General features: G+C 33.2%; 1 protein-coding gene across 5 annotated transcripts in view; it reads right to left on the reverse strand.

The window, feature by feature from the left end:
- The window catches only part of LOC136037070 (beta-glucuronidase-like), a 97,238-nt gene that overhangs the window by 15,478 nt on the left and 53,974 nt on the right, over window positions 1-27,786 (reverse strand). For all 5 annotated transcript variants that reach the window (XM_065719508.1, XM_065719512.1, XM_065719509.1 and 2 more), the window contains 5 exons: window positions 22,886-23,058; window positions 19,565-19,708; window positions 16,588-16,672; window positions 11,302-11,478; window positions 2,546-2,684 (listed from right to left, as the gene is read on the reverse strand). In XM_065719508.1, coding sequence (XP_065575580.1) covers window positions 2,546-2,684; window positions 11,302-11,478; window positions 16,588-16,672; window positions 19,565-19,708; window positions 22,886-23,058 — 718 coding nt within the window. The remainder of the gene's footprint in view (window positions 1-2,545; window positions 2,685-11,301; window positions 11,479-16,587; window positions 16,673-19,564; window positions 19,709-22,885; window positions 23,059-27,786) is intronic.

The raw sequence follows: 27,786 nt of genomic DNA on the forward strand, positions 1-27,786 counted from the left end.
AAATAAAAAATGTCTCTTTAACTACGTCAGAAGGAAAAACCTTCTGATGCAAGTCTCGTGGACGCATTCCCGATCCCAAGGGGTGAACTTGTATCATGTACTATAGATGTCAGTACCAGACCAAGTCCACAGATTGCAATGACTTGTTCTTCTTAAACCTCGTTCTGCTATGAAACTTTTTTTTTATGAAGTAATTGAAATAGCAATATCATCCAAATCAGTCGTTTAATATAGCATGCCATTCAGTAAAATCCATTTTCCCCTCACCCTAAACATATTGGCTAGTAGCAACTCCGGTCAGTACCAGGTCAAGTTCATGAAAGATAAAACTCTTCTACAATGGAAACTCTTCTACAGTTGCCACTCATTTGATTTTTTCAAGTAATTTTCTTAAACCTTGATTTTACCATGCTATGAAAACTTAACCCCCCCAAAAACAAGGAAAAAAGAATTAAAAGAAATAAAAATACATAAATAAACCCTATAAGATACTGTACATCATATATTGTGCCTATATTTCGCAACATAAGTAGAACATTCCAAAATCCCTTCGTTTCTTTATTCTTTTTATTTTTCATACTTTCCCTTTGGGACTTCAATTTTATATGGGAAAATCTCCCGAGGGGTAGTTGTCTGAAGGGGGAATTCTCTTCCGGAGGGAGGAAGGTTGTCCCAGGGGAGAACTTTCCGGAAGGATTTACCCAGGGGAATTAGCCTAGAACATATAAAAACAATAACAATTGAAAAGCACATCAAGACGTGTATACACCGTACTATTGTGTATAATTAAATAAAAAAAACAACAATTTTTTTTAAATGAAAGTAAGGAGCGACATTAAAACTTAAAACGAACAGAAATTACTCCGTATATGAAAGGGGCTTTTCCTTCTCAAAGCCCCGCTCTTTACGCTAAAGTTTGACTCTTTCTCTTAACTCTACATTTTAAAACAGTAAAAAACTTTAGCGTAAAGAGCAGGGCGTTGAGAATAAAACACGCATAAAAAAATAAACACGCATCCGTGATCTGCCTTCTGGCAAAAAATATAAATTCCACATTTTTGTAGATAGGAGCTTGAAACTTCTACAGTAAGGTTTTCTGATACGCTGAATCTGATGGTGCGATTTTCGTTAAGATTCTATGACTTTTAGGGGGTGTTACCCCCTATTTTCTGAAATAGCGCAAAGTTTCTCAGGCTCGTAACTTTTGATGGGTAAGACTAAACTTGATGAAACTTATATATTTAAAATCAGCATTAAAATGCGATTCTTTTGATGTAGCTACTAGTACCAAAATTTTTAAAGTTTTGGTTACTATTGAGCCGGGTCGCTCCTTACTACAGTTCGTTACCACGAACTGTTTGACAAGTTAATAGAGCTTTGTTAATTGGGATCATCTTCAAGCTAAACTTTATAGCTTAGACTCATGATACTATGATGAAAATGAGGTCTTAAACTGTTATAAGTCCTGTTGGTCTGAAACATTGAAGATGGTAAAAAGGAAAGTAAATACAACCGAGAAGAGTTTCTTTAGAGGAAGATTATTTTGAGTTATTGTCGTGATACATTGAATCTGTACATTAAGGTTTATAATAAAAATAATATCAGTATTACCAGAAATACAACTCTTTCTTTTCCATACAATTTTGCGGGCGTTCTACCACTTAACGCAACAAAAAGGAATTATAATGATAATGGCAGAAAAATGAGGGAAATAAAAAAAAACAAAATTTTGAAAGGAATATTGCGGAAGAAATTTTTAAAAGAATTTTAGGGTAATTTTTCCAGTTTTCAAGATGAATTCTTAGAACAGATCAGTTTTTATTGAGGATATCCCTTACCTCAAAAACTAGACAAGTTACGAGCGACCCAGTTTAACTTAACCTACCAATGCTTGGATCTCTATCAAGGGTCTTATTTTTCTTTGTATCTAAACTGAAATTTCCTAAAATTTAAATTAAAAACGAAGAAAGTAAGACGATGGAAGAGCGTCAAGCACCTCGTAGGTGAATTAAACTTACACCTTGAACTTGATATATAAATGACGACGGGGACACAGGGAAAGTTCGATTAGCAATCACCATCAACAAAGCTCAAGGGCAATCATTAGAATAATGAGGTATAGATCTGAATACGGATTGTTTTTCCCATGGAAAATTATATTCTATTGAATTATTATAGAATATTCTATACTATAAATTATATTGTTTTCCCATGGAAAATAAATCCTTCTGTCCAATAAGCACCTTGTAGGATCCAAATTTTTACCAGTCCCACCCCTAATATTAATTATGTAAGCGCCCTGGCCCGGGATCAATTATTTAAAAGTGATTAACATTTTTAAGTATGTTTAGGGGGTATTACGTAAGAATGAAACCAAGACAAGAACCTCCAACGGGAGCATAAGCTTTAAGAACTTAAATATTAAATTTAAATGACATATTTATTGTTCAAACATTTAAAAATTTAATTACTTGCATATTTTAATAACATATACTCTAATTTCAATACAAAACAGGCGTTATACTTATTTACAGATCAGAATTACCTTGTGGTGTGCCGAAATCAGCAAAATTCCAAATCATTTCTCCAATGAAAAATCCTTCTTTTCGTAAAATATCAAAGCCTTTGAAATACTCCTTCATCAGAGCCGTCTGGTAGTCTTCTGTCCAAACAACTGGTGGATCCTTAAAACAAATAGTCAACTAAAGAAGTCAAATACGATACCTAGTCAAATAAAGAAAATATATTGGCTACTCGTATCAGCCTGTATATTAATAACAATATTATAAACTATCACGGACTAATATCAATAAACTATCACGGACTGTCTTCTCAGACGATAATAAAATAAAATAATCACTTACAATAGAAAAAAAATATGTAGGCTATTCACATTAGTCTGTAATATTAGCCAAATGATCTTTAATGGGCTTCTCCTACGATAATCAATAAAATAATTAAAATGAAATAACTAGTCAAATTAACAAAAAAATATAGGTTACACATATCAGCCTGTAATAATAACTAAACAACCTTTGATTGGGTTCTCAAATTAAATAAAACAACTCGTCAAATTAAAAGAGACAATATTTATGTTATACACTATCTCTTTAAACGAACAATAAATTATTCATTATTTTTTGTTTCGCAAAAATGACCATTTTTATTCGAGAAAATTGGCTTTCTGAAAAAAAAAAAACTATCTCTTCAAACGAGCAATAATTTATTGTTTTTTTTTTTCGATAACGGCTCCATATTTTTTTGGAAAATTGGCTTCCTGTGATTTTCTGGCCTAAAAATAAACGGTCTATATAGGTGAAAAGTTTGAAAAAATTCGGTAATTTAGAAAACACCTTAATTTAGAAAAAAAATCATGTGAGAACAGTCATATTTATGAATACATTATAAAAACATACATACGTCATATTTGCCTCAGTAGTGGTTATATCAGTTTCAGTGTCTATTTGGCAGGCAAAATTACATAAGAAACACATTATTGACAAGAAAAACAATATGACTGACGTCATATTTATGAATAATGTTCAAGAGAATAAAATACATCATTTCCTCCCCCCCCAGGAGTAAAATTATCATTTTTATATCTATTATGACGCATGCAATTTTACAAAAGGAACTCAGCTAAGTATAAAATACAAAGTTTAATTTACAAAAGACACTTTAAGCAGTTTCATAATGCCTAGAGGACAGTTAAACAACCTAGACGATCAAACTCGACAAAACTAATCTGAGCAGCTAAGGTAAAGGGTATTAAAAATATCTAAGTAATGGTAAACGAAAACGAAGAAAGAATATATACAGTCAGAATACTTTTGTCAGTAACGATTACAACAACTCAAAAACAAAAGTAAAGAACAAAGAAACATACGGGTCAAAGATAAGCGGCAGCAAGCATTAAAACTTCTCAGAAAATAACGGTGAAGAATAAAGAAAAATGCGGCTAAAGATATGCCACAGTGAGAACAAGGAAATATGCGGCTCAAAGGGAAGTGGAAGTGAGAATTACAAGCAATCGCGAGAAAGGTAGTATCAGAAAGTGTCAAAAACGGAGTGAAAAACAAAGAATTGTGCTATTGAAGACAAAACCCTTCAAAATTCTATGTGTTCCTTGGGGAGCCCTCAATTTTCTCGGGAAAGAGTAGCAAAAAAATCTGACTCATTTGGAGGTTGCTACTTACAACGAGAATCAATTTAGCCTACCAGCCTACCAGATGCCGAGTGCCTGGGTTCGGCTTCGAAATCAGCTACACAGTTTTTTTTTTTTTTTTTTTTTTTTTTTTTTTTTTTTTTTTTTTTTTTTTTTTTTTTTTTTTTCTTAACTGGCATATTGACATTTCTGGCCACAAAAACGATCTAAAAAGGTCACAACTTTAAGAAAAAGTTTTTATTTTTCCAATGGTGGTTGTATCAAACCTATGGTGACGCCATGACACCAAGACTAGCTCACACTGTCTGCGGTTAAGAGATAAGTTACAATAAGAATCAATATACATACACAATTACATACGCATACATACACAAATAAACAAAGAAAAACAAAGGAAAAGAAACAACCACACATACAAACTTTGTTATGATAACCAAGCTTAGAAACAACAAATGTAAATAAAAAAAATTGTAAAAAAGAATGAATAACAAGAGCTAAGAGCTCATATGGCACTTGTGACGAGGCATGAAGAGCTAAGAGCCAAGAGTTCATATGGTAAGAGCTCTAACAAAATTCTATGAATCAATAGATTGATTTAAAAAGGAAAATAAGAGGCTTAATGCCGGTCAGGATTTAAAATAAGAGCTCTGAGTCACGACGTCCTTCTAAATATCAAAATTCATTAAGATCCGATCACCCACTCGTAAGTTATAAATACCTAATTTTTTCTAATTTTTCCTCTCCCTTTAGCCTCCCAGGTGGTCGAATCTGGGAAAACGACTTTATCAAGTCAAATTGTGAAGCTCCCTGACACGCCTGCCAATTTTCATCGTCCTAGCACGTCCAGAAGCACCAAAATCGCCAAATCACTGAACCCCTCCCCCCAACTCCTCCAAAGAGAGCGGATCCAGTACGATTCTGTCAATCACGTATCAAGGACATTTGTTTATTCTATCCACCAAGTTTCATCCCAATTCCTCCACTCCAAGTGCTTTTCCAAGATTTCCCCCTCCAACTCCCCCCAATGTCAAAAGATCTGGTCGGGATTTGAAATAAAAGCTCTGAGACATGAATTCCTTCTAAAAATCAAATGTCATTAAGATCCGATCATCTATTCGTAAGATAAAAATACCCCAATTTTCACGTTTTCCAAGAATTCCGGTTTCCCCCTCCATCTCCCCCCAATGTCACAGGATCTGGTCGGAATTTAAAATTAGAACTTTAAAGCACAAGATCCTTCTAAATATCAAATTTCATTAAAATCTGGTCACCCTTTCGTAAGTTACAAATACCTCAATTTTCAAAATTACCCCCCCCCCCCCCCCAATTCCACCAAAGAGAGCTGATCCGGTCCGGTTATGTCAGTCACGTATCTTAGACAGGTTTCTATTCTTCCCATCCAGTTTCATCCTGATCTCACCGCTTTAAGAATTTTCTAAGATTTCCGGTTCCCCCAACTGCCCCCCCCCCCAATTACGCTTGGTCTGGTTGAGATTTAAATTAAGAGATCTGAGTTACGAGGTCCTTCTAAATATGAAGTTTCATGAAGATCCGATCACTCCTTCGTAAGTTAAAAATACGTAATTTTTTCTTATTTTTCAGAATTAACCCCCCCCCAATAGAGCGGATCCGTTCCAATTACGTAAATCACGTATGTAAGACTTCTGCTTATTTTTCCCACCAAGTTTCATCCCGATCCCTCCAATCTAAGCGTTTTCCATGATTTTAGGTTCCCCCACCCCAAACTTCCCCCAATGTCACCAGAACCGGTCAGGATTTAAAATAAGAGCTTTGAGACACGATATCCTTCTAAATATCAAATTTCATTGAGATCCGATCACCCGTTCGCAAGTTAAAAATACCTCATTTTTTCTAATTTTTTAGAATTAAACCCTCCCCCAACTACCCCAAAGAGAGCGGATCCGTTCCGGTTATGTCAATCATGTATCTAGGACTTGTGCTTATTTTTACCACCAAGTTTCATCGCGATCCCTCCACTCTAAGTGTTTTACAAGTTTTAGGTTTCCCCCTCCCAACTCCCCCCCCCCCCAATGTCACCAGATCGAGTCGGAATTTAAAATAAGAGCTCTGAGACACGATATCCTTCTAAATATCAAATTTCATTGAGATCCGATCACCCGTTCGTAAGTTAAAAATACCTCATTTTTTCTAATTTTTCAGAAATAGCCCCCCCCCCCCAACTACCCCAAAGAGAGCGGATCCGTTCCGCTTATGTCAATCATGTATCTAGGACTTGTGTTTATTTTTCCCACCAAGTTTCATCCCGATCCCTCCACTCTAAGTGTTTTCCAAGTTTTAGGTTTCCCCCTCCCAAATCGCCCCCAATGTCACAAGATCCGGTCGGGATTTAAAATAAGAGCTCTAAAACACGATATCCTTCTAAACATCAAATTTCATTGAGATCCAATCACCCGTTCGCAAGTTAAAAATACCTCACTTTTTCTAATTTTTCAGAATTACCCCCCCCCCCCCAACTACCCCAAAGAGAGCGGATCCATTCCGATTATGTCAATCATGTATCTGGGACATGTGCTTATTTTTCCCATCAAGTTTCATCCCGATCCCTCAACTCTAAGTGTTTTCCTAGTTTTTAAGTTTCCCCCCTGCAACTCCCCCCAGTGTCATCAGATCCGGTCGGGATTTAAAATAAGAGCTCTGAGACACAATATCATTCCAAATATCAAATTTCATTGAGATCCCATCACCCGCTCATAAGTTAAAAGTACTTCATTTTTTCCATTTTTTCCAAATTAACCGCCCCCCCCCCAGATGGTCAAATCAGGAAAAAGACTGTTTCTAATTTAATCTGGTCCGGTCCCTGATACGCTTGCCAAATTTCATCGTCCTAGCTTACCTGGAAGTGCCTAAAGTAGCAAAACCGGGACCGACAGACAGACAGACAGACCGACAGATTTTGCGATTGCTATATGTCACTTGGTTAATACCAAGTGCCATAAAAACTGAATGAGTTTGGATTAGCTTGTCAGATGATCAAGTCATGAATCAGGCCCGTAAGACAAAAGTTATTAAAAAGAGAGAAAACAAACTCGTAAAATAAAAAGAACGCATGCTAATTATAAGACAATTATAGAATACTAGCTGTTGGGGTGGCGCTTCGCGCCACCCCAACACCTAGTTGGTGGGGGCGCTTCGCGCCCCCCCCAAGCCCCCCCGCGCGCGTAAGTCGTTACGCGCCATATTAGTTACGCGCCATTGTAGTTGTGTCCCTATGTCCCACCTGTGAATATAGATATATATATATATATATATATATATATATATATATATATATATATATATATATATATATATATATATATATATATATATATGTATATATATGTTTTTAACTACGTAAAACTTGCGAATATACAACACTCTTTGCTGTCCCATTGTCTGTGCATATAAATAGATTTTCAGGTTTACCGACTCTTGAACATGCAACATATAATGGTCCATGGGAAAACAATCCGTATTCAGATCTATACCTCATGATTCTAATGATTGCCCTTGAGCTTTGTTGATGGTGATTGCTAATCGACCATTCCCTGAGTCGCCATCGTCATTTATATATCCCCCTGTGCACCCCGGCGTCCCCTTTGTAGTTATGTCCCTGTGTCCCGGTCGTCATTTATATTCCCTGTGTCCCGGTCGTCATTTGTGTCCCGGTGTTCCAGTCTGTGATTTCTCTTTGAGTGTCCCAGGCGTCATTTATATTCCTTGTGTCCCGGTGTCCCGGTCGTCATTTATATCCCCCTGTGCCCCCCGGCGTCCCCATTGTAGTTGTGTCCCTGTGTCCCGGTCGTCATTTATATTCCCTGTGTCCCGGTCGTCATTTGTATTCCGGTGTCCCGGTCTGTATATACATTCGTTTTTTAGTTTTGTTTTTCTCCTTTATTTTTTTCCTTTTTTCTTTTTTTTCTTTTTTAGTTTATTTAGATTTTTAGATTTTTTAGTTTTTTTATTAGTTTTTAGTTTTTTTGTAGTTTTTACCATTTTTTTAGTTTTTTTAGTTTTTTTTTTTACTTATGTCCTGGTCGTCATTATATATATTTATTCATATTTTTTTAGTTTTCTTTTTCTCTTTTATTTTTCAGTTTTTTCCTTTTTTTTAGTTTTTTTCTTTTTTAGTTTTTAGTTTTTTTTAGTTTTTTACCTTTTTTTAGTTTTTTTTTTAGTTTTTTTAGTATTTTAGCTTTTTTATTTTTTTATTAGTTTTTATTTTTTTTGTAGTTTTTGCCTTTTTTTATTTTTTTCAGTTTTTTTTTAGTTATTAGATTTTTACCTTTTTTTTAGTTTTTTTAGTTTTTCAGCTTTTTTAGTTTTTTTTTCTTTTTAGTTTTTTTTGTAGTTTTTACCTTTTTTAGTTTTTCTCTTCTTTTGTATTAGTGTGAAATAATTCAGACGTCATATGCGGACAAACATGACGTCACCTGATCCACAGATCCACACACAGACAACTTATTTTTATATATATAGATATATATTTAACTACGTAAAACTTGCGAATATACAACATTCTTCGCTGTCCTATTGTCTGTCCATAAAAATAGATTGTCAGGTTTACCAACTCTTGAACATGCAACATAATAATTGTCCATGGGAAAACAATTCGTATTCATATCTATACCGCATTTTTCTAACGATTGCCCTTGAGCTTTGTTGATGGTGATTGCTAATCGAACATTCCCTGTGTCCCCGTCGTCATCTATATATCCCCCTGTGCCCCCGGCGTCCCCGTTGGAGTTGTATCCCTGTGTCCAGGTCGTCATTTATATTCCCTGTGTCCCGGTCGTCATTTGTGTCCCGGTATCCCAGTCTGTAATTTCTCTTAGAGTGTCCTGGTCGTCATTTATATAGATATATAGATACAGTTTCATTTCAGTTTTTTTTCTTTTATAGTTTTTTCTTTTCTTATTTTTTTCTTTTTTAGTTTTTCTTTTTTAAGTTTCTTCTTTTTATTGATAATAAACCTCAAAATTTTGGGTATCTGTTTTAAGGTTTTCGAATTACCTTAATCTTTTGTCAAAATATATTGAAACATTTGTGGAATTCCCAGTTTTTTTAGTTTTTTCTTTTTTTTTAGCTGTTTAGGTTTTTTTTAGTTTTTTTTTCTTTTTAGTTTTTTACCTTTTTATTTTTTTTACATTTTTCCTTTTTAAGTTTTTTTCTTTTTTTAATTTTTTATTTAGTTTTTTTTTAGTTTTTCCTTTTTAGTTTTGTTTTTAGTTTTTTACCATTTTTGTTTTTTCGAATTACTTTAACCTATTGTCAAAATATTTCGAAACATTTATGCAATTTCCAGTTTTTACATTCTAGTTTGTTTTCTTTTATATATATAGAAGATATAATCTGGCGTAATGGACAGACAACTTATTTTTATATATATTGTCAAAATATATTGAAATATTTGTGCAATTCCCAGTTTGTTTAGTTTTTTCTTTTTTTTTAGTTTTTTAGCTTTTTTAGTTTTTTTTAGTTTTTTATCTTTTTTATTTTTTTATGTTTTTTCTTTTTGGGTTTTTTCTTTTTTTTATTTTTTCAATTTTTAATTTTTTTTTTAGTTTTTTCTTTTTAGTTTTTTTTTAGTTTTTTACCATTTTTCTTTTTTCGAATTACTTTAATCTAGTTTTTACCTTTTTTAGTTTTTTTTAGTTTTTTAGATGAAAATTTTTTTTAGTTTTTTCCTTTTTTTCTTTTTAGTTTTTTATTGGTTTTTACCTTTATTTTAGCTTATTTTTCAGTTTTTTCCTTTTTTTAAGTTTTTTTTTATTTTTTATTTTTTTTAGTTTTTTACCTTTTTTTAGTTTTTTTAGTTTTTTTAGTTTTTTAGCTTTTTTACTTTTTTTATTAGTTTTTAGTTTTTTTTGTAGTTTTTGCCTTTTTTTAGTTTTTTCAGTTTTTTTTTAGTTTTTTATTGGTTTTTACCTTTATTTTAGCTTATTTTTCAGTTTTTTCCTTTTTTTTAGTTTTTTTTAGTTTTTAGTTTTTTTAGTTTTTTACCTTTTTTTAGTTTTTTTAGTTTTTTTAGTTTTTTAGCTTTTTTATTTTTTTTATTAGTTTTTAGTTTTTTTGTAGTTTTTTCCTTTTTTTTAGTTTTTTTAGTTTTTTCCTTTTTTTTAGTTTTTTTTTATTTTTTATTTTTTTTAGTTTTTTACCTTTTTTTAGTTTTTTTAGTTTTTTTAGTTTTTTAGCTTTTTTACTTTTTTTATTAGTTTTTAGTTTTTTTTGTAGTTTTTGCCTTTTTTTAGTTTTTTCAGTTTTTTTTTTAGTTTTTTATTGGTTTTTACCTTTATTTTAGCTTATTTTTCAGTTTTTTTCTTTTTTTTTAGTTTTTTTTAGTTTTTAGTTTTTTTAGTTTTTTACCTTTTTTTTAGTTTTTTTAGTTTTTTTAGTTTTTTTAGTTTTTTAGCTTTTTTAGCTTTTTTATTTTTTTTATTAGTTTTTAGTTTTTTTTGTAGTTTTTTGCCTTTTTTTTAGTTTTTGCCTTTTTTTTAGTTTTTTTAGTTTTTTAGCTTTTTTATTAGTTTTTAGTTTTTTTTTTGTAGTTTTTGCCTTTTTTTAGTTTTTTTAGTTTTTTAGCTTTTTTATTTTTTTTATTAGTTTTTAGTTTTTTTTGTAGTTTTTGCCTTTTTTTAGTTTTTTCAGTTTTGACGTCACCTGATCCAGTTTTTTCAGGTGACGTCACCTGATCCATCCACAGATCCACAGACAACTTATTTTTATATATATAGATTACTGGGGAAGGATATAAAACTGTGAACAGCTTAAACAGTAGCAGTTTTAGCAGTAGTTTAAAAAGTCTAACTAACAACTGAAATGACTCTTTTATTAAAATCCCAATTAGAATGCAGCTACTGGAAGAGGAATAAAGAACAGTGGAAGAGAAAATGTGAAAACAGAAAAAGGCAAAAGCCAAAAAGGAGGAGGAGTAGACAGGGATATGTTGGGTGTGGGAAGTGGAGTTAAAGCAAAAGATGGCAATAAAATTGCTGACTATTTATGAGTGGCTGATCTGTAGCTGGTTGGGAGCCAGGACAGGATGTAAGTTACAAGCAAAAGGTGACACGTTCTGTATCTCTGTCAAGCCGATATTCTACTGTAGGAAAACTTACTGAATGAAAGCCAGCAATCGATCCTGCGCCATATTCTGTCATCATAACAGGCTTTCTAAATTTATTGTGCCAATTTCTTGCCTCATTAAGAAGCTGCTGCTGGATGAGTTCCAAATGCCCCGTATCTGAATACCAACTGTAGTAGCGATTGAAACAGATGACATCCAAAAAAGGTGCCTGAAATAGGTTATTTTGTGGTCAAGTTTATTGTCTAAAAAATATAGTTTATCTATTTACGAAAGGAATAAGGGAGGCACACCACTAGAATTCCTCCCCAGAAAAAGTTGAAAATTTCAAGGTTAAAAAGGTACTTCGAGGGCTGCAGAAAAGTCCCTAAGCATTATGTAAGGTGAATAGTTGGATTTTGGTGAGTGGATAGCCTTTTAGGTTGGGTTTTTCGTTTGTAATTCTGCTAATTTTGACTTTACCTTGACTTACTTGACTTTGACTTTAATTGTTGTTGCTCTATTTTTCCGCGTTGTTACATTGTTTTTTTATTTCTTCTAATTAGGTTTTGTTTCTTTTTGTTCTCCATGTTGCTTGGTTCTGTCTTTTGATTTCATCTGGCTTGAATCGTTCATATTTTTGCCCAGAAAATGTGAATACTGATTCGTTGAGACTTTTTTTTTTTTAATTTTTTTTTTTGCACTGAAGAAGGAAAATGGTTGTCCTCCCGAATTATCTATTTTGTCTCATCCCGTATTTTTGTTGGCCTCATAGAACCCTATTATTTTTTTCCGTATCTTTTGGTTTTTAGTTTTTGTGCTGGTTTCATTCAGTTAAATTCTTCGAAATTTTTATAGGACCGATCATCTTATCACGTTCACGGTCGCCACTAACGTCAACGCCAATTTTCTAGCAATGTCTAGTTAAAAATATTATTCATCTGAATTGCTCTTGGAAATAGTTGGTAGGGAGGCCGGGGGGAGAGATTAGATCTCGGAAATTTTGAGAAGTAGATGTTACTTAAGTATAAATAATATTCGAAAGTTCGTCCGGGTATGTATGAGGTATCGTGATGATATTCTTGCATAATTAGTTTTAGTGTCTTCAGTCTATGTTTTGTTGCTGTATTTTTTCGCTTGTTTTGTGTATGTCACCATGGCCCAATTGGGCTTTCCTGTGAATAAATCTATCCATCTATCTAGTCCCATCCATATTTATCTAGTTACAGCTTATGTTGCTAATAATTTTAATTTAGAACAGTTTTACTGAGTAGCTCGCAAATACTGCCAACTCTGACAAATTTTCAAAACCAACGACATACAGCTTTGAAGTTGAATTGAAAGATGGATGAACCAGAAGTTTTACACAGGGCGGGCTGGAGGAACTGCATTGGTGCAGCCCAAAAATTTTGTGCATCCTAAAATTTGGTGCAGCCTCGTTACCTAAAATCACCTATTCATCCTTATTTATTCCTTGTCTACGTGACTTAGTCTTCTGAATATTAATTTTTAAATCTATTATCACACTTTGAATTCTCAAAACCTCCAATATATGCTATATAGTCTCAAGCCTGGTGGATTAGGGTTATGGTCGTCAACGCGTCTGAACCATAAACCTAAAGTTAAATGCTCAATTTCAGACTATTAAACAATTTTATGAACAAAATAAAAACCAGGGCTTGGCTGTACCATTATCGGTGAAGCCACTTCAGGTGCCTTCACGCAGCGACGAATTTGTAGTTAACAGAATCGAACTAAATTTTGATAGGAACCAAAAATCGTTTCGGTAGTCGGATTTCACGTCAATAAGCAAATTGGTTGTTTGTTTGTTTTTGGGGGAAGGGGGAGGGCGTGAATATCCGGCTCACTTCTGTTTCGGATCACAGTCGGAAGGTTTTTCGATAATTTTGACAGAATTTTTCAAAAAATAATCCAAATCTTGGTTAAAGTAAACAAAGGCTTCCGTTTACGCAACAATTCTTTTTTAAGGAAATTTTGTAGAACGACCAGAAAACTTTTCTTTGATGAGGACATACCAGACACGAATTTCAACCAGCAACTCTTACGACATAGCAATTTTGTTTTGGCAATGTCACACTCTTTTTGGTGCTCAGACACTCGGTTCACCTCTGTTTCGGATGAGGGTCGAAACATTTCTCCAATAGATTCGTCGGAATTTTTCAAAATAAATTCCCGAAAGTTTGGTTACAATAAAAAGAAGCTTCCTGTTTTTGCAAAAGTCTTTTTTCTTGAACTGTCGGAAAATTTTGTTTTAAATCAGACACATCATCTTAGGTTTCCAGAAATTGCGACGTGGCGATAGTTTTGCAACGTAAGACAACATCACAACCAACGTCAGAAAAACCAGCCAAAAACCAACGTCACACAACGTCACAACCAACGTCAGAAAACAAACCAAAAACCAGCGTCACACATTGTATGTAAATATTCGCTTCATTTCTTTTTCAGATCACAAACAAAAATTTTCCCCAGGATTTTGTCAGAATTTTAAAAAAATTACTCCGAAGTTAAGGTTAAAATAAATAAAAGCTTCCTTTTTATGCAAGAAGTCTTTTCTTTAATATTCTAGAAAAACCAGAGAACTTAATTCCGATAAGATACACCAGCCAAGGCTTTCAATTGCGACATCACTTGGCATCTTTTGATCAACGAATTGTCTTCTTTTAGAACTTGTCTGACTAATACAGTATTTTCACTTATTTGCCAAGTCCTAACTCCCTTTTGTAGAAATTTAGAACCATTGGACAAGCCCATCCTCTTTAAATAATTTTACAAAAAATTTAAAATAGGCTAGCTTATTTAGTTGGAAGGACCTCAGCCTTTTCTTAATACAAATTGTTAATTACATAAGCCTAGAGATGGTCTTTCAGGATTCACTAGATGTATTAAACTCGAAATCATTCAGTGGGCGAAACACTCTTGTCTATTGAAGAACACTAAAAGAGTACTTAATCAGAAGAAGTACATGAAGTTTTGTATTCGGTCAAAGCTCTTTAGAGCGTGGTATAATTATTTATACGTCCAGTTAAAAAAAAAAACTTTGGGGGATGCTATAAGGGGTGTTCCTAAGCATATATAGAGAATAATTATCAGCGAGTATTGAAATTTCTTATATTTTTGTCATAAAGAAGTGCTTCTACCCCCCCCCAAGTTATTTTCTGTTGAGTGCATATGGTATTAGGGCTGATTTGTTTATACTTTCAGGAATTGGTTTACTTGATCCAAGCAGTCATTCATGAGTCGCTAAAATACTTTAATCAGGGAAAATCCATGCCCAAAATTCAACTTGTCAGTCAGCATTATTGACAGTGATTAAGCGCTAAATTAAGGTCGTTTGATACCTAGAATAATCACCCTATCTCGTCCATTAAAAACTTTTTTTGTTTGTGCGGCCAAACTATTCAGAATTAATTTGGCGGTTTTGCCATAACTTGCATAGCTTAGATAAAAGATATGAATAAAAAAAAAAAAAAAAAAAGAAAAATAAATAAATATTATTTATTTATTATTACAAATTTTATTTTATATTTTTTTATATAATACATTTTTTTTTATAATATAATCCATTTTTTACATTTTTATATATTATATTATATAAATACTATAAATGTTAGTATTTTTATTATATTCGTTATAAATAACGAATAAAGAAAACTAAAAGTTAAAATCTACTTTCTCGGAAACCGTAGAAAAACCATTTAACTTCTCCAGTTTTGTGCCAGAGGTAGAGATATTCGGATTTAATAAAACTTGCATCATTAGAAAGCCTAAATTTACTTTTTTTTTCTGGAACGGAGCAGAACTTGATTGAAATCTTTGCGGACACAGCATGCGCATTATTTATGCTGCACTTACATTGATTTGACAGCGTTTTGCTTAACAATTAGTAAGAGACTACAGATTTCCTTTTGTTTTAAACTAGAATTACAAACTGTTGACGCATACTCCTTTCTCTCTGAGACTGTCAGTCGACGCTGGGACTCGCAAAATTAATTTTTGGTATCGAGTGTCCTTAAGAGAATTACATTACTAACCGAAGATATTGAAAGCTATATAGGTTGCCAATTAAGGAGGAGAGGGAAGTTGTGCTCTCCCTATATCTTTTTGCACTCCTCCCCCCTTAGATTGAAAAACACTCTTTTTGTATTTTGAAAATAGCATTTTTTCATGTTTTCCTCGAAAACAAATTCGAAAGAAGGAATTTCTCTTCTTCAGAAGAAGGAATTCCCTGAAGGAGAATTCCTTCAGGGAATTTCTCTTCCCACATGAAAATTCCTCCAAGGAAAGATTTGCCCACGTAGCACCCTCCCCTCAACCCCCCAACCAAAAAAAAATCCCCCTGAAAATATCTGTACACTTCCCAATAACCATTACTGCATGTAAACACTGGTCAAAGTTTGTAACTTGCAGCCCCCCCCAGGGGACTGTGGGGGAGTAAGTCATCCCCAAACATACCATTATTATGTTTTTCGACTATGTTGAACAAAATGGCTGTCTCAAAATTTTGATCTGGTGACTTTGAGAAAAAAATGAGCATAGGAGGGGGCCTAGGTGCCTTCCAATTTTTTGTTCACTTAAAAAGGGCACATGAACTTTTAATTCCGTTGGAATGAGCTCTCTCGCGACATTCTAAGACCACTGTGTCGATACGTTCACCCATACCAACTGGGTCAAATGTATTTCATACCATCAAAGATCCATTAACATTGTCATTCCAAAGGAAATCGCGGCCTGGTGGCAACACTGCTAATAAATGCTTTTACTTTTGCCTCTAAAATGAACTTTTTTTTTCGTGTGTACCCACTGGGTTGTTTTATTTTTAAAAAGCCATTAAAGCAATTGGAAACGCTCGGGCCATGCAAGCCACTAGGAAGTCAAGTCAATCCTACTAAAGGCAGAGAAAACACAGTTTTTCTTTGAATTTTCAGAAATTCCATCCTTGTCTAGGATTCTAGAGATGAAGAAAAATCTATTCTCAATTACGCTTTAATTTGTGCTTAGCCTATTATTTTTAGCCACTCTCTATCCCTATCTCTTGCTTTCTCTCTCTCTTCCTTTTCAATTTTTCTGTCAAAATTATTCTTGAAACAGACGCTGATATTACTAGGACAAATTTGATTTTCAAATAAAAATACTGGTTACTTTTCCTGAAACATTCTCCTTCGTCAATCATCCCTCTTTTTTTAATGAAGTGGAATTTTGGACAATTTTACTTTTATAACATCCGCCTCAAGCATTCTATATTTTGGAAACTGTTTTATTCACATAGAAATTTTTAGACACTGTCCTCCACTGATAAAATAAACGGAAAGAGACTTACAGCCTTATCTTCAAAATACCCACGGGATAAAACCAGAGTCACAGGCCTCGTTGGATCCAATAGTTTAGTGAAATTCACCACTTGACTAAAAAAGGAGTAATCATTAACGTTAAAGAGAGTAAAATTTATTATAGCAAACAACAACTACAATTTAACAGCCTCCCAAAAAAGAAAACCAACGCCAAGGGTGTGTCAAAAGATGCACTAAAATGAGAAAAAAATACTAACAGCTGGTTTACAACACAATTCCTAACCGGTATCACAGACTTTGTAACAAACAATTATCCTGTGGTGGCGCAGTGGGTTTTATATCAGCTTGGTTACACGGGACCCAAAGATAGAGGCCAACTGTAGCAATACACTGTTGGGCCGAAGCAAGGAAATTAATAGTCATGAAGCTCTTTAGACCGGTCATAGGCGTCCCCCCTGGAAATTTTTTCTCAATTATTTACGTATTATTCTAGTTCTTCATATTCTTTTGCAAACTTTTAACCTACTTTCTTTTATTATTTAAAAATACACACAAACTTGAGCTAAAGTAAAGTTTGATTTTAAAGTAATCATTAACCAAAAAAGCAGGAACCAAAAAATTGAAAAAAAGTCAATAGAAATCAATAGCCTTATGTTTCCTTTGTATGGTTTCTATTCTGCAAGAAAAGTCAAGAAAGATTTTTTGGCATTTTCTGACAAGGATGTTTGTGAATCTGTAGATGAGGGCTTTTTAATTGTGCTGCTTGACAACCAAATAGAAGAAGATGAGTCCAGAGTGTGGTATCTGTGATACTGTCCTTTAGAGACGGAGGATGTATGATCAAACTATTTGTTTGATCTGTTAGAGTTGCTCAATTATGTCTTTCCTATATGCCGGTTCAATAAGGCCTATTGCAGACCAATACTGGTCAATATACCTATTCAATGTTTCTATGCATATTCTATATGCCTATATGCTTTTCTAAATAAGTATATTCTTCAAACAATAGCTACATAAGAACTGAACTAGATATCAACGAAAATAGAGAGTTGGGATAATTCATTCATCCGATGAGTCATCCACAGCAAATGTATACTGACAGAGACTATTGCAAATTAAACATATTTCCACCTCTACGAAAAAAATCACTGCAGTAGCAAGCCCCCTAGCACCAACACAGCACTGCACACCCCTCCTCCAATCTATTCGAAGATTTCCTATTTACACCATCCCAAGAAGTTTGAAATTTCTTTACATATTTTTTGTACGATCTCTACCCCCCCTCAATTCTGGGACGGCCTGATTTTCGTTTGGCCCTATATGGATGGCTGAAAAAGATGATCTTGGGCAATCAGTGATCCTTCATCCATAAAACGTGTCCCACCCATCTCAACCTTCCTCTCATTACAACCCTAGAAAGCAGGATGGAACCACGTTCTTCGCATAGATTACTGCTTGAAACACGGTCAGTCTGACGGGTACCCAAAAGAATACATTGACAATTCCTCTGGATAACATCCAACGAAACTTCCTTCATCTTTTGGAGCACTCACATTTCAAAAACAAAATTCACCACTGTCATAACTGTGGGTTCTATTATTCTAATATTGGTTCGAAGACTTATCTTCCTATTATTCCAAACTTTTTTTTAACTGTGAAAAACTACATTGGATCTGAGCTACTCTACTTTGTCTAATGTCTTTGCTGAACTCACCGTCTTTACTAATAATACTATCCAGATAAGTGAACCTGTCCACTTGATCGATCTTCTCTTTACCCGACATCACCTCTTCGTCACCATTTATTCCTAGTCTAAGCAACTTAGTATTCTTTTGTATGCTATCCCATAGACGATGCCACGTTCTTTACGACAAATTCTATCAAAATGAGTCATAAAAATGGCGATAGATTGCAACACTGCCCAACACCTGATTCAATACGGTATGCCGGGCAAGGAGAGGACCTCCACTAAATCATTTCTATCGGCTTGAGCAGATGCTTAAAAAAGAGGATCAAAGGGGTCTGATGACTCAGACACTTCTAAATTATTAATTTAAGAATGGAAATTCAATCGACGCATCCTCTGCCCTTCCTAAAACCAAACTGTTCTTCCCTTAAAACTTTGCCAACAGCCCCTCCTAGTCTGAAAAGTATCATCATACTAAGTAATTTCCTTCCTACACAAACCAAGCAATGCCGGTATAATTACTAAACTCATGCTTATCCCCTTTATAATAGAGGGGTTTCATTAAAGTTTTCCTATACAGCTAGATACTTCCCCGTTTAAAAAGTATCATATTTACAAGACTGTATCCAGTGGGTAGGGGGTTTGACCCCTCCCCCCATCCCGAAATGTTTGCATGACCCGTAAAAACATAACTAAACGAATGTAAATAATTTTTGCGTTTTTCAGCTTTTTTGTGTAACCCCTCCACCAACAAAATCCTTTTGTGACCCCCCCCCACACACAAAAAAAAACCTAGATACTGCCCTGCATATTTTTAATGTTCAGCAATTTATCTATAAATTCACAACCACCATATTTCCAAATTCATTTGCCATACAATTAACAACTTAGGAATGATTTTTTTAAAACCCTTTTAATACTGTCTCTAACGTTTATTCAATGAATAACCACAAACTTCCAAAGTGACACAATTTTTCGTTCTTTTCTATGTCATTTCCTGTAACTTTATCACGACTTAACACATTCTCAAAATATTCTACTCATCTCCCTTTCACTCTTTCCTTATCACTAATTGAAACCCCATTCCTATCAATAGGTGGGACAGGTCCAGATTGACTACTCTCTCTCAGTTTTTCAACATACCAGTACAATATTTTACTATCTTGCCATTTGCCTGAGCATCCTGATTGCGTATACATTAGTTATATACATATCAGTAACCAGGTATTTTTTCTTATTATTTTTTCTGTATTTTTACCTATTTTGTGGAAACCAACAATAAGACAGTGTTGATACAAAAATGAAGATATAAGTCTTACCTGTAATAAGGAGCAGCTTCAGGTTTTTGTGATTGGGGCTCATTGCCAATAGACCACATAACAACAGATGGCCGGTTTTTATCACGATGGATAAGTTCTTTCATAGCTTCAAGATGATTTTTCAGTAAATCAGCTCCAAAATGGCTTAAAAAGAGATTGTGAATAAAAAAAGAGCGATTATTGATAAAACCCAATCAATCAGTCAAAATGATAATGAAAAAACTGAAAATCCTAATTTACATTACTATAAAAACATAGCCAAACACTATATGCAATGACAAAAGCTGATTTCGGTTTCTTGTTTGTCTGTTTCTTTTTGTTTGTTTTTTATCTTAATACTGCTAAATGTAAACAAATCGTCAGTCGGGTATCAAAAGGCCGTATCTCCATAATTGTAAGTTTTCAGAAGAGTAAATAAAAAACCACACAACTTTTCTATTTCCCCTCATATAACTGTAAAACAAAAACAGATTGATACGTATCAACTATCCGTAAATTGTTACGTTAATTCTTAGAATAAATTCAGAATTAAATTCGTAGAATAAAGAGCAGAGTCTTTTTCCCATATATATATATACATATATATATATATATATATATATATATATATATATATATATATATATATATACATATATATATATATATATATATATATATATATATATATATATATATATATATATATATATATTTATACAAATATATTTGTAATTTACAGCGAAAAGAATAATTTTTGTCCTCCAAAAAATCTGTCTGAATTTATTTGGGGGGTGGGGGGGTGGGGGGTAGGCTGCTCCCAAAATTCTAAGCATTCAGGCATTGAAGCCAAATAGTACTTAAATGGGACCTTGCAGCCTTTGCAAAAGTAGCCTTAACCTAAGGATAAGTAAAATATAGCCTATTCTAGACAAAGGTTACACAGTCAACAACCCTGCTTCTTTAAGATGGGTCATTTGTTGGTTGGTGTCTCGTTTCTTATTTTCAGGTCTCTTACTGGCTTTCGTAAAAATGAATTATTGCTATTATATCAATACTGCTTCTGTTCAAACCGCCTGAAGCCGGTACACTAGTAAATATACTGATAAACACTGGTAAAAACCGTTTTGGAAAACAAGAGGTCTCATGCTCAGGATTTTCGACAAAAAAAGAACAACAAAATGCAGTCATTCATTAGAAACAGAAAAATAAGCAAAAATCAGAGTAGGAAAGGGATAAGGTAGGTTAATGAGGGAGAGAGAAGTTTTGAAAAATAGTGAGGGATTGAGGGAGAAGATTTAGAAAAATACCATTCTTTTGGTATTTTCATTGAAAATGGCTTTTTAGTTATTTTCACTGAAATAACTGGAAAAATTACAAAACAACATTGTCTATTTCCATATTTTGGAAAAACAGTTTTGCCCCTCCCCTAATTCCCATAGATGGAAACTAATGAGGTTAAACCTATTTCTATTCACTGTTTCTATGAGAAGCGGAGTCGTCTGTGAATCCTGGAAATGGCCTGAACAAAATCTGTTGTGCAAGAGAAGAATACACCAAGACCAACTTATTTTTTCTGTTTTTTGTTTTGTTTTATTAGGTTTGCATAAGATTTAACAAATCTTCAAAACCTTGTAGATACAGAAGGAAAGGGACTGGTACTTTGATGATCGTTTTAATTTACTGTCTAAATTTGAATCGAACATCTCATTGGAATAATATGGTAACACAAAGCAGTAATTTGTATTTATGATTTTACGCTTTTGTTACAGAAAATTACACTTTGTATCTAATTTTGTAGTTCTTAAATATGTATATGTTTAACCACTTGACTACTAAGTAGCATTTGTAAAATAACTAGAATAACGTTTTTAAAATTTGTTTGACCACTTGACCACTAAATAGCCTTTCTAAAATAACTAAAATAACGTTTTTAAAATGTGTTGGACTACTTGACCACTAAATAACGTTTCTAATATAACTAAGATAACATTATTCAAATATTTTTGACAACTGGACCACTAAATAACGTTTCAAAAATAACTGAAATAACGTTTTTAAAATATATGGAACCACTTGACCACAAAATAACGTTTCTAAAATAACTAAAATAATGCTTTAAAAATGTTTGACCACTCGACCACTAAAAATGTTTCTAAAATAATTAACATAATGTTTTTAAAACATAATTGACCAATAAATAACAGATAAAAATTTTGCCAGTAGATATTCTTAGTACCTAGTCTTAGTATCTCAATCTTGATATGCAGTATTGTTTACAGTAGTAAAACACTCCATTGCAAGAGATACCACAAGTTTGTTCGGGGGCGGCGACTCCTGACGCCACGACGGCTTGGGAATCTTTCGGTCCTTGTATGCTTGTTATCTCAACGTCAGATCTTGCGTATTTTGGCTTTCCTATGCTTTTTTTTCTTAGTTATTACGTTCGGTTTTTATATCCTTTACGAGTTGCCATATTTCGAAAATTGTTATCCACAAATTTTCATCTTTCTAGCATAAACTGCATTTTAAATGTATATATTTTGGATTAATAACATTTGGCATATTTTGTATGTAAGTATGCATAAATTTGCTCATTATACGTACTTCATTGACAGAAAAATTGTTCAATGAATTTCGGGCTGACCCCGTTTTAAATAGAATAATTGCGTCTTTTCTCAGTTTTAGAACAGAAGTTGTCAAACACCTAAAATTATAATCTGATCCCTTCCCAATTTACAACGGTGTACTCCAGGGAACCCTCTAAGACCAAATTCTATTTCTTGCTGATAAGCAACCCTGGTGTTGATTTCTCGTATAGATAGAAATTTGTTGACAATTTAGCTGTCTTACAGAAATGTTTCAAAATTTAACAAGCAGCCCAAGGGATTTCCTGGAACAGATATAGAACAGAATTTAATTTAAAAATGTCTTTCACAGCATCTTTATCAAATTTGAGTTTCGCGTCGTAAATAGAAATAGTACATTTACACCGTAACAAAGAGTTTTGTCATCACTGATATTCACGTCGGTAAATTTTACCTTCACGTTAAACATAATCCATTGCAAAAAAATACGAAAATAAAATGTATCAAAACTTAGTTAAAGGAAAAAACGACATACAATATAATGACTAGTTTCCCTGGCTATTTTACAATCCAACAAAACTCGGGAACAAAATTTTTTCGATGTTCACTCTTGCGATGACTCTTGCGAGGTCACCATCGCTTTTTGCGTAATAACACTGAAATATTTTATTTCTTTAACTTGGCCAGATGTACTTAAAGCAAAAAAAAATTAATAAGGTAAATAAGTATTATAAATAAAAGTAAAGTATCTTACTCAAGCCCAACTCCTGGTATTTCATCTATTACCATTATACCATTTTTATCAGCAAAATCCATAATCTCTTCCGCATAAGGATAATGAGAAGTTCTGAAAGAGTTGGCTCCCAGCCAATTGATCAAGTTGAAGTCTTTTACTATTAAAGAATAGTCAACTCCCCGTCCTTTTATCTATAAAAAAAAACGAATCTTTACTGAAATAAAATTCTAACTCCGGAGATATCAACTATAACCATAATTTCATTCTTAGCACAAAATGTATAATCTTTTTCTTCGTGAAGAAAACGCAGATGAAGATACGATTTTGAAGTAAAAAATATTTACTACTTCATGAAGATTTGGCTTTAAACCACTCGATCAAATTTAAATATTTTACAGTTAACAAATAATCAGCGCTTCGCCCGCTTATCTAAAAGGAAAAAAAAAAGGTAGCGTTGACAATATCACTAGGGGAAAAGGGAGCTCGAATCTAAATTTTATAAAACTTGTTCTTGAAAGTAGAAATAGTTCAAAGTATCAAATGTAACCAAGAAGATATTACATTTTCAAGCGCTAATAAGTTTTTTACCCACTCGTAAAAGACTATCACAGCACCCTCCGGACCAAAGCATGCACCTCAGATTTAGCAATTAATTACAATAACTATATAATTAATTAAATACATTACTGCAGGAATTATAATCATGATTACAACAATTAATTAAATAATTACAGAAATTAATAAATTTCTTGCAATATAATTGTAATAAAAAAAGGAGAAACTTTTTTTTACCGAGTCTTATTGAGCTTAAAACAAATCCTACATAATACAACTTATTATATGATAAATCAACATAATTTGTGGTTTGTTGATGCTATAACGATAAGCTATTGATATACTATACAACATTTGAATCAATTTCAGTAAGTTTACAAATCTGGCAGTCCTTCTATGATGATCAGCATTGCCAAAACATGACAATAGAAAAGAGAGACTTTTTGCTTGTACAAAAAGTTCGCTAGGCAAATAGAACTGTAAAAGGTAGACCTCCAGCCAAAAATCAAGTAACAGAAATAATTTCCATTTAACCGCCTACCTCTCCACTCCGGGGACATTTATTACAAATATTTATTAGACAATAACCCTATTTAATTCAAAGTTTGCTGATGCTAAACCCTTTACCTCAATTTCAGTAAGTTTATAAATATCACAGTCTTTCTAAGGCGAGGACCATCGCATGAACGAGTGAAAAGAGATAATTTTCGCTATTACGAAAAGTTCGCTAGGCGAATAGAACAACGAATAGTAGACTTCCAACCTAAAATCGAAGCAAAAGAAAGTGTTTTCATCAATCCAATTCAACCACTCTCCAAGGGAGAGCTTTCATGAAACTGAAGATTTTTTTGTGTTAAATGAACGAAATTTCAAAATGGAACTACAGCCTCTCTTGGAGGCCAAAAGATGTTTTTATCCTAATGAGTCCACTCATTTTAACTTCTAATGAGTGTTTTTGTGTTTTATTAAGATAAATCAAGGCTTTAAAAGGTCAAACGCACTGAAAAAGAAATTATTCAAATATCGCGGCTTTAAAAAAAGAGGGAAGGATATTTTCACAAACAAAGAGAGTAGGAAATTGACAGAAAAGTATACATAGACGGAACAAAAAGGAAAACAACTAAAATAAAGCTTTTCCAAAATCTAATAAATATCCATCAAAATTCAGGAATTTTCTACCTTTTGCACAGACAAAAGAAACCTAGCCATTTGTCGGGTGACACGTTTTAGAATTTAGTCGACACCATGCACTGTAAATTTAGTTTTTAGAACTTAGACCAGTCATAAGAAAATTTAATAACAGAACTTGTCATAAAAAAGCTTTAAGCTAAAAGTTCCCAATTGCAGAATATACTACTACTAAAAAGTGAAAGTGAATGACATTAGCGGAGTTGTGATGGCGATTAAAATGATCAAAAATGTGGGTTTTAAGGCCAAATGAAAATACTGAAGAAAATACAGAAAGCGAATATTTCGAGAGAACAACCGCCTCTCTTCTTCAGCGCGAACAAAATAATGTGATCAAGGGAAAAAAAAAGCAATCGCGGAAAGTACAATAAAACAATAAAATAAACGCCAAAAAATTCAATAAAATTCAATAAAAGACCAAAAATTAAAAGAATTAAAATCAAATACTAAACAAACAATAAAGTGACTTATTCGCGAATATCCGCAATCTGCACAAATCCGAACAAATTAACTGCCAACGACGGATACTAACGAACAACAGAGAAATGAAAGAAAATTCATTCACTCAAACAAATGAAGCCGCAATTGAATAAATTGGAGAACTAGGTCGCCTGATTTCTGATTTTAACCATTGCATATCTTGCGGATACCCTTTGAGACCTAAGGCGTTGATGATGTATTTGATTATGTGATTGGGAAAGTGGTTCAACGTTTACTTCAGGGATTGCTAAAGTATCAGCTTCTCTTTTGAGAAAACGGAAATACGACTCATTTATTCTTAGATCATCTGAATCTCTGCTCAAAGCTAGACCTAAATGTTGGTATTTACAAATTTCAAAAGCTTCTCTGTAGTACTGGACAATATCTTTGTCATGCGAAATTAGGCTAGCTTGGTTAAATAGAACAGCATGGTCTGGATTATTAAATATGTCTTCTGAGAGGGCCGAGTCAAAATTTTCTGTTTTTTTTCCGCTTTTTAAGGGTGTTATTAATTGAGGCAGAGTGCTGAGTTAATCTATCCGTAAGTCGTTGATCAGTTCTTCTGATGTACCAAAAACCACAAGAGGAAGGAATTCTGTAGACACCAGAGTTTTCACCTATCGGGATAGGGTCTTTACCCTGGTAGATTTGGGATTTGATAGTTTTTCTGGGTCTATATTAAGTGAAAATATTATTTTTCTTTGATTTTTGGAAATGTGGTCTGAAACCTCTTTAACATACGGGAGACGAAGATAAACTGAATTTTCCTTTGATTTACGTTTACTATGTCACTATCTGATAATTTTTAATCCGTTTATCAATTACAGAATTTATTAAACTAATTTACGAAAAATTAAGCAAAGACAAAAATGGTTTAATTTCGACAAAGCAGTGAACAAAAATAAAATATAAAAACTACTCTTTAACTAATAAAAATAAAAATACTCCGAATATTTCGGCCCCACGTCCGGGAGCCTTTCTCAACGGAAAAAAATACAACCGACAATTTAAGACTTTTTTAAGACATCACAAACAAAAAACCACGACAACTAAAACACATCAAAAAAAATATATATAAACAATATAATAAATAAGAACAACTCGCATTATAAAACAAAACTCCCAGCACTGATGGTAATAACTTTAGAACAACACTAAAGAAAATGTTTATAATGAAACCATGGGTTCCTTTCCTCTGCAACAATCGGTGTATTGTTGCAAAGGAAAGCATATATGTTGCGGTGTATTGATACACCGATTGTTACAGAGGAAAGGAACCCATGGTTTCATTATAAACATATGCTTTGGTTTTTTGTTTGATTTTGGTTTTGGACCAAAATCATCTAGGGGTCTTATAAAACGCTTCTCCAGTTCATTTATACCTTGTAATGTGTCAATTTTATAGATTAAAATCACCAACCCGCTAAATAAAATGCTTCTCCGATTCATTAGTGCCTTGTTATATGTTAATTTTATACACTAAAATCACCTACTGGTTTCATAAAATGCTTCTCATATTCAATCATGCCTTGTTATGAGTCAATTTTATGGACTAAAATCCCATATCGGTCGAATAAAAGGCTTCTACGATTCATTTATGCCTTATTATGTAGCAGTTTTATAAACTAAAATCGCCTAGCGCCCTAATAAGATGCTTCTCCGATTCATTTGTACCTTGTTATATGTTAGATTTATGGATTAAAATCACCTACCAGTTTCATAAAATGCTTCTCCTATTTAATTATGCCATGTTATGCGTAAGTTTTAGGACTAAAATCCCATATCGGTCTAATAAAAGGCTTCTATGATTCATTTATGCCTTGTTTTGTAACAGTTTTGTAAACTAAAATCGCCTAGCGCCCTAATAAAACGCTTCTCCGATTCATTTGTGCCTTGTTAAAAGTTAATTTTATAGATTAGAATCTCCTACCAGTTTCATAAAATGCTTCTCCTATTCAATTATGCCTTGTTATGTGTAAATTTTTGGACTAAAGTCCCATATCGGTCTAATAAAAGGCTTCTACGATTCATTTATGCCTTGTTATGTGGCAGTTTTATATACCTTAAAACGCCTAGCGCCCGAATAAAACGCTTTTCCAATTCATTTATTTCTTGCTGTGTCGATTTTATAGACTAAAATCACCTGCCGGTCAAATTAAAAACTTCTCCAATTCAATTGTGCCATGCTATGAACCCAATTTTAATAAATACTATTCCAATATCCACTTTTTTATTTATGAAACAGTTCGTTGTAACAGCCTGTAAGTAAGGAGCGACGCTGCTCAATATAAACCAAAACTCTAAAAAACAGAATTTTGAGATCGATAGACACATAAAAAGAATCGGCTTATTATACTGATTCTAAATATACGATTCATTAAGCTTAGTGTTAAGCATCAAAAGCTACGATTTTGAAGAAATTTACCTGATTTTCAAGAAAAGGGAGAAAACCCTCCATGAAAGCCGAGAAATTTTAATAAAAATCGCACCATTGGATTCAGCATATCAGAGAGCACAACTACAGCCTAGATGTTTCAAGCCCCTATACACAAAAATGTGGAATTTTCGTTTTTTTTGCCAGCAGAAAGATAATGTATAAATTCTTATTTGTTTTTATTTTTTATTGTTTTTCCTAGGGGTGATCGTATCAAACAAATGATCCTAAAAGATCGAAAGAGGAATCATTTGATCGGATA

Source organism: Artemia franciscana, chromosome 16 (genome assembly GCF_032884065.1).
Source record: "Artemia franciscana chromosome 16, ASM3288406v1, whole genome shotgun sequence".
Lineage (NCBI taxonomy): Eukaryota > Metazoa > Arthropoda > Branchiopoda > Anostraca > Artemiidae > Artemia > Artemia franciscana.